The 20,131-nt window shown below is 49.2% G+C and overlaps 3 protein-coding genes across 3 annotated transcripts; 2 read left to right on the top strand and 1 right to left on the bottom strand.

The window, feature by feature from the left end:
* The first annotated feature begins 1,344 nt into the window (after positions 1 to 1,344).
* Positions 1,345 to 2,951, top strand: LOC122383912 (CLIP domain-containing serine protease 14D-like). Its single transcript, XM_043370782.1, has one exon. It carries the CDS (start codon positions 1,434 to 1,436, stop codon positions 2,628 to 2,630), a length of 1,197 nt encoding a protein of 398 aa, XP_043226717.1. The 5' UTR covers positions 1,345 to 1,433; the 3' UTR covers positions 2,631 to 2,951.
* A 7,397-nt stretch (positions 2,952 to 10,348) lies between these two features.
* On the top strand, positions 10,349 to 12,037 carry LOC122383924 (phenoloxidase-activating factor 3-like). The gene has a single exon (XM_043370807.1). The coding sequence runs from the start codon at positions 10,730 to 10,732 to the stop codon at positions 11,849 to 11,851; it is 1,122 nt and encodes a 373-aa protein (XP_043226742.1). The 5' UTR covers positions 10,349 to 10,729; the 3' UTR covers positions 11,852 to 12,037.
* Positions 12,038 to 13,608: 1,571 nt separating this feature from the next.
* LOC122383896 (CLIP domain-containing serine protease 14D-like) lies at positions 13,609 to 16,038 on the bottom strand. The gene has a single exon (XM_043370753.1). The coding sequence runs from the start codon at positions 15,256 to 15,258 to the stop codon at positions 14,077 to 14,079; it is 1,182 nt and encodes a 393-aa protein (XP_043226688.1). The 5' UTR covers positions 15,259 to 16,038; the 3' UTR covers positions 13,609 to 14,076.
* Between the last annotated feature and the right edge of the window lie 4,093 nt (positions 16,039 to 20,131).

Genomic DNA, 20,131 nt, shown 5'->3' with positions numbered 1-20,131 from the left:
GGACAGCTCTATTCCTTGAATAATTCTCTTCAGCGCCTCATTCCTAGTTAAGCGAATTAACCCACCCTGGTTGAATAAATAAGGCGATTTCGCCACAAGGTCGCGAAAAACCGACCGAAAACGGCTGCGCTCAACGTTAATTTGGGCATGCAGACTCTTAAAAACTCGCATTGGGCGGGTAGGGTTTCCCAGGTATTGGCTCCAAAACACCGTATTCGGCTCCCGAATGCGTCCAAGTGACCCGCCTCGTTCCTAGTTAAGCTCTAATTAGATCAAGTGACTCATAAGGAGCGAAAAAGCGACAAAAAGCATGAATTTCCCTATGGCGGCGGGCTGCCGGGTTGCCAGACGGCGCACCGGCTATTTCCACTTTTGACACACCATGTATCGCATATCATTCGATTTGGCATGTCTTCCTAAGTCCATTGGTGGCTTTCGCAACTCGCTAGCTCAATTTCATCAGGAGTTATTGACGATAAACTCTAATGACCATAGTGACGTCATAAATGACGTCACGCAAGGCCAACATTGCAAAAGTGAAGCATCGAAACTTGCAAGGAGTGCATGAAATCACGATTCCGTGTGGTTACGATAGCTTGAGATCGTTTCTAGCGAAAAATAGCAGTTTTCATTTTTCCCCATTGACTTATAATGGTGAGGTCACGTGACCGACCTGACCTGATGTAGCCTTTAGGGAAAAACCGAGATATACAAGGTGTGAGACCTCTGAAGGATACTAGTTCTTGTAAGTTTCATCTTCATTCATCATCAGCCCCCTTAGTACCCCTGGCTCCCGCGCCTGTGATGCTTTCATGTTTCAGTGAAGTGAAGAATTAATGCGCCCATAACTGTGGTAAAAATCATTGTTGCGGTTTCGTATATAGGTGAATTATCATGAACCGTCAATAGACTGGTTTCGATGCATGCTATTGCTGGTTCATTTTTCTCTCTGTCTCGGGTTCCGTGAGTCGGTAGAACAGAAAGGTCATATTACGGTTATCCTCCAGCGGTCGGTACGCCCGTGTGACGGCCATTGTCTGCCGCTGCCGGTCGTTATCGGCACGATCTGTAATTGTGTGCCATGCACGGAGCCCGCCGGCAGTGTGCCCTCGATGTGGGCCATTTCCTCAGACTCCTGCTGCCGTGATCTGGGAGAGATAGTCGCGCTCACCGAGCTCTGCAGTGGCTTTGTCATCCTGACGTCACAGCTCGGCGCGGAGGCTGTGTGCCAGCCAAACTGGTTCTGGGTGGCTGTCAGTCAGCCAGCAGCAGCCGCCGGCGCCGGCGCCAGGAGCACTCACTCTGCGAGCAGCGGCGTCACGAACACCACGGCCAGCGCTCCGAGCGCCCCTTCCTCGACACGAGCCGCCGGCACCGCTCGGCACTGCTCCGCCGGCACCGCTCGGCACCACTCCGCCGGCCAGTCCGCCGCCATGCACCGGCCTCCGCCGCTGTCGGTGCTGATGGCAGCGATGTGTCTGCTGACGGCGGTCTCCGGCGCCGGACGCCACCGCCGCCAGCTGGGCCGGCCCGGCTCGGCCTGCTCGGATCCGTTCGGCCGAGCGGGTGTGTGCGGCACGCTGCACCAGTGTCCGGCGCTGCTGCAGGTCGTCTCCGGCACGGGCGTCAGCTCGCCGCAGACAGTCCACATCCTGCGCCAGTTCGTCTGCGGCCGAGTGCAGCGAACGCCGCTCTTCTGCTGCCCCTCGAGGGCCGGCGCCGGTCAGCAGGCCCGTCCTAGCGGCGGCGGGGGAACAGCTCAGCACCAAGGTTCCCCCGAGCAGCACCCGAACCGCGCCATCGTGGAGCGCGGCTTCTCGTGCGGCACCTACTTCAGCGACCGCGTGGTAGGCGGCAAGCAGGTGCCGGTCGGCAAGTTCCCCTGGGTGGCTGTGCTCGGCTACTCGGACCGCGGTGCGCCGGTCAAGTTCGAGTGCGGCGGCACCCTCATCAGCCTGCAGCACGTACTGACGGCGGCGCACTGCGTCGCAGACCTTCCGGCCGGCCTCCGGCTCACCACCGTCCGCCTCGGCGAGTACGACTTCAGCTCGCCCCTCGACTGCCTGCGCTCGGGCGGCGGGCCGCGCAACTGCAGCGCGCCGCAAGACTTCCGCGTGGCCCGCACTTTTGTACACGAGTCCTACAACCGACCAAACGAACGCGACAACGACATCGCGCTGCTCAAGCTGGACAGGCCCGTGTCCGAGACGCTCTTCGTCGGCAAGATCTGCCTGCCATTCGGCGAGGCGCGCCAGCGAAACTACGACGGCGTCGGTATGACGGTGGCCGGTTTCGGACGCACGGGGCCGCGGCGGTTCGGGCCCAACAGTCTGGTGATGAACGAAGTGCGTCTGCCGGGGGTGCCACTCCAGGAGTGCAGCGCCATCCTGCGCAGCAAGGGCGCCGTCATCACGTCGAAACACATCTGCGCCGGCGGCCAGCCGGGCCAGGACTCGTGCGCCGGCGACTCGGGCGGTCCTCTGATGGCCGCCACACGCACCGGGCCGCCCTACAGCCTGGTGGGCGTGGTGTCGTTCGGGGCGGTGCGCTGCGGCGAGGGCGGGGTGCCCAGCGTCAACACGAGGGTCTCCGAGTACCTCAACTGGATTCTGGACAGGGTAGATCGCTGAGGGGTGTTACGTCCAGTGCGATGTATGTGTGCAGGTAGACGAAAAATGTTCACTGTTCAGTGTTTATTACGCTTTGTTTTGGCAAACGAGTGCAGTGTGAAACTTGTACTGTATACGGCTGGTCCGTCTTGCTCTGTCGAATGGTAGGAACTGGCGACTGGCGAAATAACAGAAGCTGAATTGCGTCGTACCAGCTCCATTTAAAGCCATGTCATTGCCATAAGAATCGCTAATTACCGCTCCCCAAGCAGAGCTTTGTCGAATTAATACTAAAACACGATGTCTCAATATCTTTTTTCGAATGGCTCTGTTACTCTTTAACCCTCGCCCGCACATGGGGGGGTGGTTGCCACCCCCCCAGGCAGTCTTTCTGCTCTGCACTCAACATTTTTTGAGCTAGAAGGCTGATTTTTCGTATAGCTGCTCGTCTATCCTTTCTTGATGTCCACTGAAAATTTCAAGTCTCTGTAATTTTTGGTTTCGGAGATATGACCTTGTTTTTCAGGTCATGTCATGACCCAAATGGCCAATTCTCAACATCTTGCGTTTGCCATGGGCCTTGTGAGCTTTTGACACCCTGATTTCGGCCTTTTTTGCCAGTCTCACCTCCCACCTATCATGGAACATGTTGTTCGACGATGTACAGGGGTCAAGGTCAGGGTCAAGGTCAACCTAGGTCATCTAAGATAATTGCGTTTTAGGCAAACTGAATTTACTTTTTGTGAAGTTTTTTGGCTGCATTTTTGGTAAAAGCTTCTCAGATCATGATTTCATGTGATATGGACCCAAAAACAATCGGTGCACACATCAGTATACACACAGACACACACAGACATACAAACACATATACCTGACCTTGACCTAACTTGACCTGAAATGACCTCAGCAGCAAAATTCTGGTCGGATAGTGTGACAAAGAGGTTCTAGCTGGCTTGGCACCAGAAAACAGCATCGTCATCGGTATTTGATAAGCAGCGCACTTGATATCCAACGGTGACCCAAAACAGCAACATTTTTTAGTTTGACCTGACCTGGAAGGTCAATGAATGACCTGAGAAGGTAAAACTGGGTATCATTGGATTCGGCTCTTCCCAAAGAATCTTTTTGGTCTTTACTGCTAAGCTCTATCTCCAACAGGAACGAAATGGCGCGGGGGGGTGGCAACCACCCCCCCCCCCATGTGCGTTCTAGGATGGGAAAATGGCATGTGCGGGCGAGGGTTAAATAAAAAATAGTTTTTTAATGAACATGAAAATAAAATTAAACATGAAAAATATGTAGACACAAGCGATACCCATGCACTTATCATGCTTCCACCTGTGCCGTAGTGGTTGAGTCATTCAGCACTCATTCTGTAGTTCGGTGTTGTTGTTTTCCTTTTCGACTCAAGCACCTATATAGGATCGTCCGTTATGTGCCTCAATTTAGATAGGGTAAAACGGCCGACCTGATATTTGTTTCCATAAATAGCCGTAATGCCAGTCTCACGCTATATCGTTTTTAGTGGTATTGGTGTGTCCTTATTGACACCAATATGAAATCACATTACCGGATTGCTGGAACAAAGCACGACTATATAAGAGCTAATTTTAAATGATACCAAATTAGAAGCCATGGCAAAGCATATAGAGTACGCTTTAGTGAGTTGCAAGCATTCAAGAAAATCATGCTAGTGCATAACATCTTTTCCAATTAAGATACAATCGTAACGTTTTTGATACTGCCATGCATAAACAGACCAAACCAGCAAAAGCAGGTAATAGTACCGTTTGCAGAGCGAAATCGTCTTGAGCCTGCATCCGTTATTTTATCCGCGAGCTGTATAACAGGGATGTCCGTCTATGTATTGAGTGTGGCTAGCCTACCACAATCGCTAGTCCCACGCGTGGTGCAATCGTGGCATTTCCGACCCACTTAAGGCACCTACAAGTTACAACTTTTGCAGTTGCAGCAACTGCGCCGAAGAATCAAACGGTCAAGCGATGGGGAAACAAAAGTTATAGCATGTGCCACGAAGCACTGAGCGAACCGAGGCCAGTACCAAAAGTTTACCTCGCCGGAGACGAGTCGAACGGTCCCACTTTCGTCCCGATCGGTCCACCCATTTTGACTCCAGGTCCAAAAAGGCTTGGACAAACTCACTCACATACTCACTCACATACTCACTCACATACCAAGTCACATACTGACAAACAGGCTTGGCCGAACTTTTCTTCAGCGACCCACCAATGGGAATTTCCGGATGCAAAAGCATGCTATCACATGCTTTTGATCCTCCAATTCTGGATAATTGTGCATTTAAGAGAGTTAAGTGTTGTGAGGAAAATCATCATGATGATTATGAGCATATTTGATTGACCGAATCCTCAATATATTTTGAATAAAAATGACGAATTAGCAAAATTCGGGTATATTCGATCACAGATCTTTGTCAACCTTTGGGTTGACAAAGATTGAGCTATTCGGAATATATGTAGGATTCGTTCAATCAAATATGCTTAAAATAATTGTGGTTGAATTCTCCATTCCATATGACGAGTGGACTGAATGTCAATAGTTGTAGGTACTTACATACGGACAACGGCAAAACATCGTAACTCAGCTTTTGGAATTCCCGGCGCAGGAGTTTCAACACAGGCCCTCATGAACTACGTTGTTTTGCACATACCTACCATGGAAATTAGAGCATCAATGGGATATAAACTAGGGTAGGGTGGGGTAATTTGAACATGTGGGGCAATTTGAACATAGTGTAAATAACACAAAATTACGGAAAATCCATAAGTGGCATGACAATAAGACCAATGAGAGAAATTATCGTAACTAAGCGGGCTATCATATGAACGGGGTTTTAAGTTTCAGGGAATGAAGATGTTGACGCACAGTGTAAAAAATCAATTTCGCAAGGATAAACGCCTAACAACACGTCATTGCAGCTTCATTGCAGCGCAAAATCTTGCATTGCTAGCGCCTAATACGCAACGGCTTTTGTTGTACAATGACCTAATTAGTGCCTTCAGTCCAAGAAATTTGCTTTTGAACCCTGTTTTTAAAAATGGCAAAGTAACTTTTAGCGTGGGGTAATTTGAACATAGTGTGAGAATTTTATTGAAGACAGGGATAGCTCCGAAAAAACAACGCTCCCAGTTTTTTTGCCAATATTTTCGACCCAAAGCAGTAGCAGATAAGTGATGCCAGTTTTAGAAAATTTACGTCTAATATCCGTCTAATGTCCGGCATTTTCGTTGATTTTCCGTCCACAAATGTTAAAGTCAACCATTTGTCCAAATATGTCCGAAAATTATGCAGCTATCAACACTTAAAACCGTCATTTATATTGCTTATCATGTAATTTTACCAGCCGAAAAGTGTTCATTATATTAAGAGCTTAACAAGCTTTTAGCTTTCCACTCGCCAATCAATGCTACGCACGATTACTTGATAAAAATGCTCGTCCAGACTACTATACCTTTGTGCAATCAATTCCGAATTGGACATTATAAAGAATCGGAACTCCGAATGTCCAGGTTCCGATTGGCACCACTATAACAGATGAAGTAAGGTTTGGTAGAGTTTTTATCGAACGGAGATGACAGACGTTCTGTTAATTGAAGAGAGGCGAATTCTGTCAACTGACCGGTGTGCAGCGTGCAGATATTGATGCTCTGCAACTGTTATTTTTGTTGTTGTGTTGATTTTTCAAATGAAGGTATGTTTAGAATTGTTTTGCCTATTCGTTTATGGGTCAAGCAACATCGGTGCTGGCGAGACTATCGTTTTTATGGCAGGTAAAGGCAGTATGTACAAATTACCCCACGGTGGGGCAATTTGAACACACCGTGACATGGTAGAGAAGTGATGCTATGCTATTCAAGGTATGCTCGGCTCGTCCAAAAATGAGGCTTGCATGGTGAAAGCAAGTGACACATGCGCTACTGAAACAGTTTTTCTTCATCCAGGGTTGAGCTGGAATTTGATACAATGGAGAAGACGTAAAAATATGTTCAAATTACCCCACACTACCCTATCCAACACCTTATGTAACTAAGATATTTTCTATGGTCACGTATCAATCTGCACTCTGCAGTGCCGACCACAAACATGCGTAAAACGCGTGGGGTTCGCTAACCCGCGCCCTGCTGGGGGGGGGGGGGTGTTTGAACACCCCCCTTGTGGTTTTTCATGAATTTCTCAAAAACGGCGGCGCGGGGCGCCGCCGTTTTTGGTACACCTTATCATACATCAATTCTACACATGTTGTGAAAATTTCAGACCAAGGTCATTCAAGGTCAGGTCACCAGGTCACTTGAAGTGACCTCACCTTATAAAACGTTTCAATGTCTGCCATAGCTACACCGAGTGACCGATCGCTTTGAAACATTCAGCGATTGTTAAGAGCAATAGCATGTACAAAATGTATATCTCAGAATTTTGATATCGATGACCTAAGGTCCGGTCAATTTTGCGACCTCCCCATTATAAGTCAATGGGAGAAAATTGAAATGCGCCTCTTTTGGACGAAAGACATAATAAACACTCCCAAACACCGAAGTACAAATGGTTTAGACACACTGAACATGAAAATGGTGTCCGTGACCCTTGTTTATGCCCTGAGGTCATCTTAGGTCACGAACGGTATCTAACAGTTTTTCGCAGATAACTTTTGATAGAGGCATGCTAGAGCGATGAAAACGCCTTATATGTGTTCAGCTCGACGATACGGATAGACTGATATGCAACATGACCCCTTCCGGTCAGGTCATGACCTTGACCTGAGGTCAAATTTTCAAGTTGACCTTTCAAGGTCAAGTTATAGTTCATTCGATGCGTCTTGACGAGAGGAACACGATGACGGTAAAAGTAAGCTCGTACAAGGCTTGGGTCAAAAGTTATTGCAGAAATACTGTTTCCGAAAAAATCGGCTATTTTTGCAGTTTTTGCCCCCTGCAGGCAAAACCGTTGACGTTAGGTCAAATCTGAGAGAATTATTCAGAAAGGGCGTTAATAGGGCTATCGAATGCGCTTTTCGGCGGCGCTGTAGCTCTATTGGTTCCCGAGTTATGCGTTGGCTTCTTGGAAATTTTCGACATTGGACCTGGAAATCGGCGAAATTTTGCCTTCAATGACCTCTGGTGACCTGACCTTTGACCTGACCAAAAAATTGACCGAAGTGATTTCGTCATTATATTTTACGCTCTTTCGAACGCCGCCTTCCGCGTATCGCTACGTGGCCCAGGAGCCGAGTTACAAGGGGGGGGGGTGTTCAAACACCCCCCCCCCCCAGCAGGGCGTGGAAATCCAGGACCCCCAGCCGGGCGCGGGTTAACCCGCGCCCGGGTGGGCCTCTAAACAAACTTCGCCATAGTGGAAGGGGGCCTTTTGGCCACACCAGGTTATCTCGGGAAGTAAGCAAGCTATGTAGAAAGACGCGTTAAAAATAAATCGATAGTTTGCTATATCTCCTTCAGAATTATAGCGATCATTTTTTTTTTATCAGGTCATCGCGGAGGTCGCTGGAGGTCACCAAAGGTTCACGAATTCTTGTTCCCGATTTTGACAACTTTTCACAAATCAGAGCATAAGTCTGGAACCAAAAGAGCAACAGCGCTGCAAAAAAGTGCATACGATAGCTCTTTTAACCCTCGCCCGCACATGGGGGGGGGGTTGCCACCCCCCCCCCCAGGTAGTCTTTCTGCTCTGCACTCAACATTTTTAGAGCTAGAAGGCTGATTTTTCGTATAGCTGCTCCTTTATCCTTTCTTGATGTCCACTGAAAATTTCAAGTTTCTGTGATTTTTGATTTCGGAGATATGACCTTGTTTTTCAGGTCATGTCATGACCCAAATGGCCAATTCTCAACATCTTGCGTTTGCCATGGGCCTTGTGAGCTTTTGACACCCTGATTTCGGCCTTTTTTGCCAGTCTTACCTCCCACCTATCATGGAACATGCTGTTCGACGATGTACAGGGGTCAAGGTCAGGGTCAAGGTCAACCTAGGTCATCTAAGATAATTGCGTTTTAGGCAAGCTGAATTTACTTTTTGTGAATTTTTTTGACTGCATTTTTGGTAAAAGCTTCTCAGATCATGATTTCATGTACTATTGACCGGTGACCCAAAAACAATCGGTGCACACATCAGTATACACGCAGACACACACAGACATACAAACACATATAATTGACCTTGACCTAACTTGACCTGAAATGACCTCAGCAGCAAAATTCTGGTCGGGTAGTGTGACAAAGAGGTTCTAGCTGGCTTGGCACTAGAAAACAGCATCGTCATCGGTATTTGCTAAGCAGCGCACTTGATATCCAACAGTGACCCAAAACAGCAACATTTTTTAGTTTGACCTGACCTGGAAGGTCAATGACTGACCTGAGAAGGCTAAACTGGGTATCATTGGATTCGTCTCTTCCCAAAAAATCTTTTTGGTCTTTACCGCTAAGCTCTATCTCCAACAGGAACGAAATGGCGCGGGGGGGGGGGGTGGCAACCCCCCCCCCCCATGTGCGTTCTACAGGGTGTTTCACTAAAAGTGTCAAAAAGTAAAAGGCCCTAATGCACATAATAACAATGTTTTCTATGGACATTTGCACATCATTCCATCCGCGATTGTTGGACATTTGAATATATAAAAATGATATCACCGTCACTCAAACCTATTCCACATATCCGCCGCTTCTTTTGATGCACCGTTTCGGCACGTGTCCGGAGGTGCCTCACAGCCCGTTTTCATCTTCAGCGTCCAGACTGTCAGCAAAGCCTTGCATTGTGCTCTTCAGCTCCAAAAGTGATGCGACTTAAGTCTTCCTCAGCTCTGCGAGAGCTACTGACCAAAACCAGAAGGCTAGCGGTGACAGATCGGGGCCTCGCGCTGGCCAGGGGCGGGCGGTGAGGCAGCTGATTATTCGGCCCGGGAACGGAACTTCTGGTCCAGCCAGTTCTTGGTGGCTACAGCCGTTACGGTGGTTGTTTCTGATAAATTGGGGGCTTGGCTATTTCTGATGTTGAAATAAGCTTCTTGTTATCTTAAAAGGCCCTAAAAAAAACCTGACCTTTTCAACGATTTCCGCCGAGATGTGGGGGCGACCCGCCTTTTTTTGGACTGGAACCGGCATCAAAGGAACCCTTTTAAACCTCTCAAGAAGCCCTTTGAAACTTTTATAATCTGGGTCGTAGCGAGGTGAGAGAGTGAAACGTTTCCTGAAAAGTCGGCGTACGGTTTCAATGTTTCTGATAGCGCCAAATGTAAGTGTAATCCACCGCTCCTGTTGCGGTGTAAATAACCTGTTCTTGTTCTGTATAAGGAAAAAAACGACTAGTAACTTTGGCCTCCTACCCTCGCTCCGTATGAGTGTAAAATATATCTTAAGTGGCCAAAGCATAAATGTCCAAAAATTTGCAACAAAACCACGTGCGCAACCACGTGCTTTGCGTATTTTATATATCTTTAATAAGCATTTACTTTTTGACACTTTTAGTGAAACACCCTGGGATGGGAAAATGGCATGTGCGGGCGAGGGTTAAAGGTCTTTCTGAGTGTTGCTCTAAGATTTTACCTAAGTTCAACAATGTAGCCGGATGCTATGGATAATAATAAAAGACATCGGTTAAACGTATCAACAACATTAAGTCGAAATGTATTAAAATGTACATACATTTATAATGCGCAATTTTTATTAGCTTTAAAGATCGTACAAATTTGGAAGCACTGAATGTCAAGCCTTGCGTATCTGAACAGTGCAATGGCCGGACACTGGTCATTGGACAGCGTTCCAACCGGTCCTGACATTCCGTCACCCAGTCACCCAGGCAGTCGGCACTCAGGCTGGGGAGAGGGTGACGTCAAACGCCGGACTACGCTGGATATTTGGTCCAGAGCCGGGCGGCCTCTGTGCTTTCCAGAGTTTGCGCTGCTGCTGGCCGCGCGGGGCCCGGGTGCACTGTTTATAAGATCAGTGGGCGTGCGGTGTCCGGCGTGCCCCAGTCGACGATCGCAGTGCTCGGGCTCGCTGGTGAGGAGACCGGTCACCGTCGCTGCCCGGTCAGAGTGGCACTCCGTCCGGGTCCCCTCCTGGCCCTCCGCCGTCCGCCATGAGGATACTGGATGTCCTGGTGACGGCCTGTGCCCTGGCGGTGGCCGTCTCTGCCGGCAGACTCAAACGGCAGAGCGAACTCGAGTGTCGTGACGCCAGAAATCGAACGGGAACGTGCGGCTCCATCGAAGAGTGTGACGGCCTCAGCTGGATAGTCGAAGCCGGCCGACGACCGACGCCCATCGAGTTCAACTTCCTCAAGAAGAGTGTTTGCGGCCGGACGAAGACTCGAGTGCACATCTGCTGCGCACCGTCATCGTCCCAGCCACCTCCGGAGGACCACCCCAACAAGCACCTGGTGGAGCAGGGCAAACTGTGCGGCACAGTCGTGCACCAGCGAATCCGCGGCGGAGACGAGGTGCCCATCGGCAAGCACCCGTGGATGGCGGTGCTGTTTTACCGCGACCTGATCACCGGTAGCATCCGCCCTGGCTGTGGCGGCGCGCTCATCAGCCAGCAGCACGTGCTGACGGCGGCGCACTGCGTCACCGACCTGGGCGACGCGGAGCTCATGCTCGTCCGGCTCGGAGAGCACGACCTCACCTCGCGTGAGGATTGTCAGCAGAGGGCGGACGGCTCACCAATCTGCAACCACCCGCAGAACTTCCGCATCAATGCCAGCCTCTTCCACGAGGGATACAGCAGGATCAACTCGAGCAACGACATCGCGCTGATTAAGCTGGACCGTCCCGTGCTGGAGGACGACTTTGTCGGCAAGATCTGCCTACCGTTTGGTATAGCAGGACACCGCGACTACACGGGCGTGAACCTGACGGCGGCTGGCTACGGCCGGCTGGGCCCCAGCTCCAGCTCGCCCTCCAGCCAGGTGTTGATGGAGGTGAGGCTGCCCGGCGTGGACCAGAGAGTCTGCAGCGACGTCATCACCCGGCACAAAGGCGTCATCACAGATAAGCAGATATGTGCCGGTGGCGAGGACGGCCGCGACTCGTGTGACGGCGACTCGGGAGGCCCACTGATCGCTCCAACACCCACCGGGCCACCCTACAGCCTGGTGGGCGTGGTGTCGTTCGGGGCGGTGCGCTGCGGCGAGGGCGGGGTGCCCAGCGTCAACACGAGGGTCTCCGAGTACCTCAACTGGATTCTGGACAGGCTGGACTGAACTGAACGCTTCGCCGTCGTGATGATAGTGGAAGGCCTTGCTCTTCCGTCTTTGTTTATCGTGTAGAATCTGTGCTACGTTTGGTCAGGTATAAGAGCGGAACACGGGTTCTTTGGTTAAATAGCAGGTATAAGAGCTGCACACAAGCGGACGTGTTGTGGTGCTAAATACATTGTGACAACTGCTGCTCATCTGTTAGCGGAAAAGACAAGTTCCACAGTTAAAGAACATATGTAAAGCTGGTCTCTTGTTGCACTTCGACAACAGCAGTGTATGTAGGTAGGATTTATCGCCAATTAGTAGTTTGATGGCCTCAGCATGCGAGAAAGACTGGCTCAATTCAAACCATCTGGAAAATGTTCAATACTGAAGCGATTCCTTGTTGACCACCTGGCGATTGGCGCTACTGAACACATGTAAGTCATACAATCAATTTAACTTATGCTGCTTATCGAGCAATAACAACAGCTTTTTAAATCAGATGATAAAAAGTCTATGAAAGGTTTTGAAAGTAAAACGATTTGCTTATTCAAATAGTAGCAATTGAAACCATTGGGCTACATATCGTAAAAGCGACATTAACCCGCGCCCCACTGGGGGGGGCTATTTATAGCCCCCCTCCCGTTTTTCTGCAATAACTTCCAAACCGTTTGACGTATCAACGCCAAACTTTCAGTACCTTCGGCTGCATCCATTTGACACCTTGTGTCAAAATTTGAACTTAGTACCTACGATAGGTCGGCCGGAAATGACGTCAGAGTGACGTCATGTTCGGCCGATTTCGACGTAAAACATTGAACCACGGCAATCGCTCCCAAGAGCTCAGTTTTTAAGCTAGATCCAATTTCTTTGCATGAGAGGACTCAGAATAGACTGCGCTATCAAACTGCTATCTCGGATTTTCGAAATTTTGAAAATTTCGAAAATTTTATATAATAAAATTCAAAATTTATATTTTTACATTTTTTTCAAAAACTATTTGACTTTTCGAAAAAACCGGAATATTTGTGATAGAACGCATTATTTTGACAAACTCTAGCAAGTTTTAGCTAAATATCTTCAAAAATGGCCAAGTTATACGCATTATTGCTGAAAATTCACAATTATTACTTTTTCAAATCAATTTTTCAGCACGAATTTGACATCGTACGCCAACATAAATAGCACCATCGTGTTCCTGAGCTCAAACTGCATCCAATAGACACTTTTTCTGTTGAAAAATTTTAACTTCAAAATTTGACCTTTTTTGACCTGAAAGTGACCTGACCTGAGCTAAATTTGACTCAAAATGACCTCGAATGACACAGACGACATCAAATTCGAAATGTTTGGCCTAAATGGACCATAAAACATGTGTCACGTGATCGACGGATGATATAATATTTTCGTGACCTCTGATGACCTGACCTTGACCTGAAAATCAAAGTACAAGTTTGGTACCCTCAGAGAATCTAGAGCATCTGTTCACGAGTGTGTGAACCAAAAATGAGCCTGATCTGACTTGTAAGACGGCGGCCAGAGCCCAAAACGTGAAGAAGCCAAAATGCTAATAATTTTTACTTTGACCTGACCTGTGACGTCATCGGTGACCTCGAGGTCAATGAAATTAGGTTTCGTTCGACAGTTTTTCCGGGACTATCAGACGCCGTTTGAATTTTGACGATCGGCCCAGTAGTTTCGGAGTTAGGAGGGGGGGCTATGAATAGCCCCCCCCCCCAGTAGGGCGTGTTATACGCAGACCCCAGTGGGGCGCGGGTTAATCACATCAACGCGATCGCATTTAAGTACGTTTAAATCTATTCACGGATCGGAATAGATACAGAGGTCTATGGCTCGACAAAAGAAAATGAATTCAATTCCCACAGAAAAGTGTAAATCATTTATCAAGGTAGCAGCTACCTGATCATCTCCGCCCGGCGTCACTTAAAAATTTTTTATTAAGCATTTTGCCTGCTTTACGAACAGAAGTACCTACCTACATGTATTCAACATGGAGGATCATCCACTTATTCGGATGCAGTGCATTATACATATTTCAGCTGTAGGCACAGAGCATTCGACAAGCCACTGCCACTCAAGCGACTCGTGCGTGGGTCATGCTCCTACCGAAATATTGTTACGATTACCACAATTATCGGCATTATCACCGTAAGCTACCACATAGCACACGCAGAACGCATAGCGTCTCACACTAGCGGTCAGGTGGGACGCTCGCCGAGGGCGGCTCAGTCATCGATCCTGTCCAGGATCCAGTTCAGGTAGGAGGAGACGCGCGTGAAGACACCGGGCACGGCGCCGTCGCAGAGCCGCGCCCCGTAGGCCACGAGTCCGACCAGGGTGGGCGCCAGCTCGCCGGCTCCGGGGTCGGCCACCAGCGGCGCGCCCGAGTCGCCGAAACAGACGTCCCGGCCGGGCTCCCCTCCGGCACACATCTGACGCGGCCCGAGCAGGCCGCCCAGCCGGCGCACGGCGGCCGCGCACCGCTGCTGGTCCACGCCCGGCAGCACCACCTCCAGCAGCACCTCACTGGAAGGAGAGTCGCGGCCCGGGCCCACGCTGCCGAACCCCACCGCGGACAGGCCGACACCCGTGTAGTTGCGCTGACGGGCCGAATCGAACGGCAGACAAATTTTGCCGACAAAGTTGTCCTCCACCACGGGCCGGTCGAGCTTGAGCAGCGCGATGTCGTTGAGCCGCGCGCTGGGCTTGTTGTAGTCGCTGTGGATGAAGAGGGCGGCGATACGGAACTCCTGCGGCACGCCGCACACCGGTCGGCCGTCGGGAGTGAGCGCGCAGTCGGTGGGCCGCGACAGGTTGTGGTCGCCCAGCCGGACCGAGTCGAGTCGCAGCTGGGCCGGCAGGCTGACCAGGCAGTGCGCCGCGGTCAGCACGTGCCGCCGGCCGATGAGCGCGCCGCCGCACCGGTAGCTGACGCGGCCCGTCTCCGAGTGCCGGTAGCCGATCAGCGCCATCCACGGGTGCTGGCCGTGCCGCACCTCCTTCCCGCCGGTGATGCGCGGCACCAGAGAGGAGCCGCACGGCTCGCCCCGCTCCAGCAGACGCCGGTTGGGGTGCTCCTCGGGCTCGCCGTCGAACGGCTCCTCGGGCGCCGCCGGAGGAGGGGGTGGTGGCGGCAGGGCGCAGCAGAGCAGCACTCGCCTGCGGCTGCCGCCGGGTACCCTGCACTGGCTGCGGCGCAGCTGGGAGACCTCCTCGGCACTGGGGCGGCGGCCGTTGGAGACGAGTGCCAGCAGCGGCGGGCAGTCATGGACGGTGCCGCACACACCCGGCCGGCCGGCGTGGTCCCGGCAGTTGGACGGTGCCCGGGTGTGGGCCCGCTGGCCACTGTCAGCGCACACGGCCGCGGCCAGCAGGCACACTGATACCAGCGCGGGTGGCGGGCGCATAGTGACCGGCGGGGCAGCTCAGACAGGCCCCGGTCGACTGAGTGGATAACAGAGCAGTTGGATGCCGCCCAGTCCTCGGTGGTCCCAACACCCTGTGCAATCAGTTCAATGAACCATACACAGACTGCGCTACACAATAACGACCAGGCAACTGCCTCAGTCACAACAGCCGCTGTCACATGCACACAATGATAGGCACTCAAAGTCACACTTATAGGCCGTAGGCACAAGCAGTGATGGCCGTATTTGCCACCGGTCATGGACGCTCGTAGGCTACTCTAGTCAAGGTCACAAACACTATTCGTAACGGTTTCATTATTTACTGGGCATGACCACCAAGAGTAAACAAAAGTTCGATGCTGAAGTCACCACAGTCCACCGTCGTGGTCACTTAAGTCACTGCGGTAGCCACCAACTGTTCCCCCGTTAGCACTTCTATAGTCACTGTCGTAGACACAAGCCACCGCTGAATCTACCGCAAACACAACACCACAGCCAACCGCGTCCACTCGACTCGTCTGTGGCACAGCGCACAGAGCCGGCAGCGCTGGCTCTCACTCGCCAGTTTTCACAGAAGCTCGGCGGGTCGTCCCGCGGCGGAATCTGGTAGAGCCGCTGTGTTTATCACTCGGCTGGCCGGCCGGGCATTGGCGCCTGTTCTGGGAATCACGTGACGTCTGCCGACAGCTGAGGGGTCGGTCGCTCGCAGCTCTAGATCCTACACATCAGCAGGCCACGGGTCCGACAGCTGCGCTCTATAAACACGTATCAAAAAGTGCAGCGGTGGAGAATCGGCTTATATCGACCGGACAGACCGGTCAGTTTGAAGGATATCAACTACAGATGTGGCGTCCGGTCTTCGAGGCGGCGACACTTCAATGTCAACACTGAACGTGTATCTCTGGATGCGTTATGAAACAGGGCAGGTGTCTCTGTCGCACCCCCGGCGCTTATAATAACGCAGTGACCCACTTATGACTATCGTTTGCCGTGATTGTATCAGTGGCCGATTGCTCATGATGCGAGTCAGACTCGGTAGAAACAGGGAAACGCAGCGGCAGCGGCTCAATTCGCCCGTCACGATCACCGTTTTTAATTAAACATCACCGCAGCACATATTGCAGAGTCATTTAAAATATTGCAAAACAATAGGTAAGCATTGCGAGCTGGGCTGATATTTCCGGGAGCTTGCATTACTTGCACTCTTGAATGCAATTCGATCTGACACTTTCACACACAATCACTGCAGTGCACAGTGGGGATTTTTCGGATCTAGCGCCTATTAATTCAAAAAATATTTTTTGGATTTTTGTTTATTTTTTTGTGTCAGTAGGGCTAAGAAATGTCTGAATTTTTCATATATGGCATTGTTTTATCTGTATGTCCACAGCAAAACTAGGAAAAATGCGCCCAAAGTTCACACTCATGCGTGATTACTCAATGGGCTCAGCAAGGCCCGAAAGTATAGCTCAATTTCATTGTCCTGTCCTGTTGGTTTTAATCTTGCGAGGTCTTAAAGTTGCATATCGTCTGAAAGGCACCTTTATTAGGAATGGAATGGCAAACAGAAAGTATGCCACAACCTTACTAAGGTCACAAAAATGCCCTTTACAAAAACCCTTACAGACACCATATTGAAGGAATGGTATTCTAAATAAATGTAGGAAATCAACAATGTTCTCCACACTTTTCCACTCCGAAATATATCCTATCGAATTCGCCACTTTCTTCTGCACAAGACAACGAATAGTTTGGCTGCCGAAACTTGCCTGAACACGGAATATTCACATTAGAGTATCTTAACACCCCACTCGAGGAGCGCTAGGGCAAACAGCACGATATAGGTATGTTCTCGACATAGGCGAATAATTTTACTTCGTGCTTTATATGATGCATATTTTCTGAGACACATTCATTAGGAATAGGATGACAAGCGTAAATTATACATACCGTAACCTTATTAACCATCGCACTTGTGGGGAGGGGGAGGGGGAAGGGGTCGGATAAAACCCCATGGTTTTCCGCAAATTACTCGCGCAAAAAGCGGCCGATCGCGCCGAAACTTTCGGTACCCTCGAGATCATCAATTTTACATCTAACCTAAAAATTTCATGACTCTGACCCAACTGACCTTTGACCTGTGGCATATTTCTCGAGACCATGTTTGGCCGGAATCGCGATTCGGCGTATGCCAGCTCACATTATCCGCGGTTTCCAGTCTTTTTGTGGTTTTAAACGTTCAAATATGTGAAATGATGTTGGTGCCATGCATAATGGTGGGTGTCAAGGTCACATGAAGGTCAAGTCAAGGTCATTGACCTTTTGATGACCTTGGTTCACTTTTTCGAGTTTTACTTGTTTCTAGGGTAGTTTTTGGTGCTGATTTCGATTTTAGCAGCCATTTGAATATTTACGAAGTAGTTCTAGTCCCTTCGTTCCATGTTACGAAGCTACCAGTAGTCTATGGATGGCCGGCAGGACGCCTACTAGGTACTTGATCTGACCTGACCTGACCCGACCTGGCCTAAATGCATAAAGACATCGTCTGTGATCAAAACTAACATGAAATTCGTGATCAGCACCTCAAAATACCCCGTAACACCCTAACTTTGCGAAGTTTCAAGAGGTCTCGATTTCCCAACTTTAGTTGGGTCATTAAACTGACTTGGAAAGTCAGCTTATGACCTTGGACTTTGAAATTGGATATATTCGGCCTAATTTCGTCATAGGCAGCACGCTTGACTTTTCCGCGAAGCTCTAGCTTGATCAGGGGCCAAACGGCTGAGCGGGGGGTCCAATTGAACCCCCTATACTATGTTGATTATGCACATTTACAGGTAAAATTCTCACCAGGACACACCAGCCAACATCTGTGCACAATCTGGCTACAATTCTACCTATGGTTTGCCCTCTACGAATAAATACGTGCTAGATCGGAAAAATCCCCACTGTGCAGTGATTCAAGCTTGGCAAGGTTTTTGCAATGGCCATTTGCCAAAGGACTTATTAGTTTTTGTAGATCTTTAATGATAAATGAAGGCACTTGTGTGCAGCCCAAATAACTAGTTCACTGCATTTCTTTGTAAATACAAAGTGTTTGCTTGAATGTAATTAAAAACAATAGCCGTTTTCACGACGGCCATCTGGTACACATTTGGTGCAGGTTAGGTGCAGATTTGGTCAAATTAGGTTCAGTGTATCTCTTAGTAGCTATCAGCTAGGGTTGCGCTAATTGCGTATATGCCTGCTTTGTCATATTATCAGAGAGAGAGAGAGTACCATTGATTAAAACACTGAAATAAATTCATAAAATGAAGATATTCGCTATAAAAGAGATTAGGTGCAGATTTGGTCAAATTAGGTGCATTCGCCAGATAGCCCGTCGTGAAAACGGCTAATATCTAGTAAGTAATCGTAATATTCACTAGAAACTTTCGATATCGTTTACATGCTTGTTATTTCAACAAAGAGCACCCATGATTTCTGATGGCTTCAACAGGAACGGCATAATAAAAGGGTCAACATTGCATTGCTTATGGTGATGAGAGCGTTAAGTAAGGTGTAATACATTAGCCTAGAGCACTTGAAGCCCAAAATGAATTATGCCTCAGTGCTCACAAATTTAAACTTGCATATTTAGGAATTGATGTTCCCTTCATTGGCCACATCCCGTAAATTGACGACTTCATTAAGATTAACCATTATTGGTGTTTAACCATTATTATTGGTGATTAACCAGTATTGGTGTTTTGCCAGCGTCTAACGTTTAAAGGGGGAGGGGAGGGGGGTTCATTCGAACCCCTTGCCTCTCGGCTCCTGATCGATTTAGACTAGCCTTGCGGAAAAACGAGTGTGTTGCCAGTGACGAAAGGAAGCTGATGATACCCAATTCTAAGGTCCTGGGTCATCGATTGACCCTCGTCAATGACCCAGAAGTCGGAAAAATCGGGACCTGTCAGAACTTCGTAAAGTTAGGTTGTCAAAGGTTTTCGGGGTGCTGATCACGAAGTTCACTCAAGTTTTGATCATATATGATGCCTCCATACATTTGGGTCAGGTCGGGTCAGGTCAGGTCAACCCGTAGGCATCCTGGCGGCTATCCATAGTAGATGTCAACCACCACTGACAGCTTCGTAACATATTGCGAAGGCACCAAAACTACTTCGTAACTGTTCAAAAGGGTTCGAAATCAATTCGGATTAAAACCCTTTTAATTTTAATTCGAAATCAGTTCCGAAAACTACTCAAGAAACACACTCGAAAAAGTGATACAAGTTCATCAAAGGTCAATGACGTTTACCTGATCTTTACGTGAGAATGGCACCCACCATAATGCATGGGACCAACATCATTTCACATGTTTGAACGTTTACAACCACAAACAGACTGGAAACACACGGACGCGAGCCGAAATACGCCGAATCGCGATTACGGCCAAACATGATCTCGAGAAATAGGTCACAGGTCGTTTAGGTCAGGGTCATGAAATTTTCAGGGTAGGTGAACCATTAAGCAACTCGACGATACTGGAAGTTTCGTCTCGATCAGCCGCTTTTTGCTCGAGTTACTAGTGAAAAACTGAAAGACATTGCGATCGACCCCCCCCCCCCCCTATGAGCTCGAGAGTAAGGCCAAGGAAAAAGCCGTATGTAGCCGTGTGTTGTAGAAACCTTAGAAAAAGCCTTTGTGGAAAACTTTGACAAAATGCAAATTTTTCAACTCCATAACGTGATTAGCGTGAATCTAGGACTCCACCCAGACTTCGCCTACCTGTCAAAGAACATGAACACAACGCAGAAAAAAATATTCTTAGTGACCTGAAATGGATGAAAGGTTGGGTCGGATGAGCACGAGGCATTATTCCACATTGATA

The sequence above is a fragment of the Amphibalanus amphitrite genome, unplaced genomic scaffold (assembly GCF_019059575.1).
Source record: "Amphibalanus amphitrite isolate SeventyFive unplaced genomic scaffold, NRLGWU_Aamphi_draft 000176F_arrow, whole genome shotgun sequence".
In the NCBI taxonomy this organism is placed as follows: domain Eukaryota; kingdom Metazoa; phylum Arthropoda; class Thecostraca; order Balanomorpha; family Balanidae; genus Amphibalanus; species Amphibalanus amphitrite.
The sequence above is the reverse complement of the archived record's forward strand: the minus strand, read 5'-3'. Positions and strand labels throughout refer to the sequence as shown.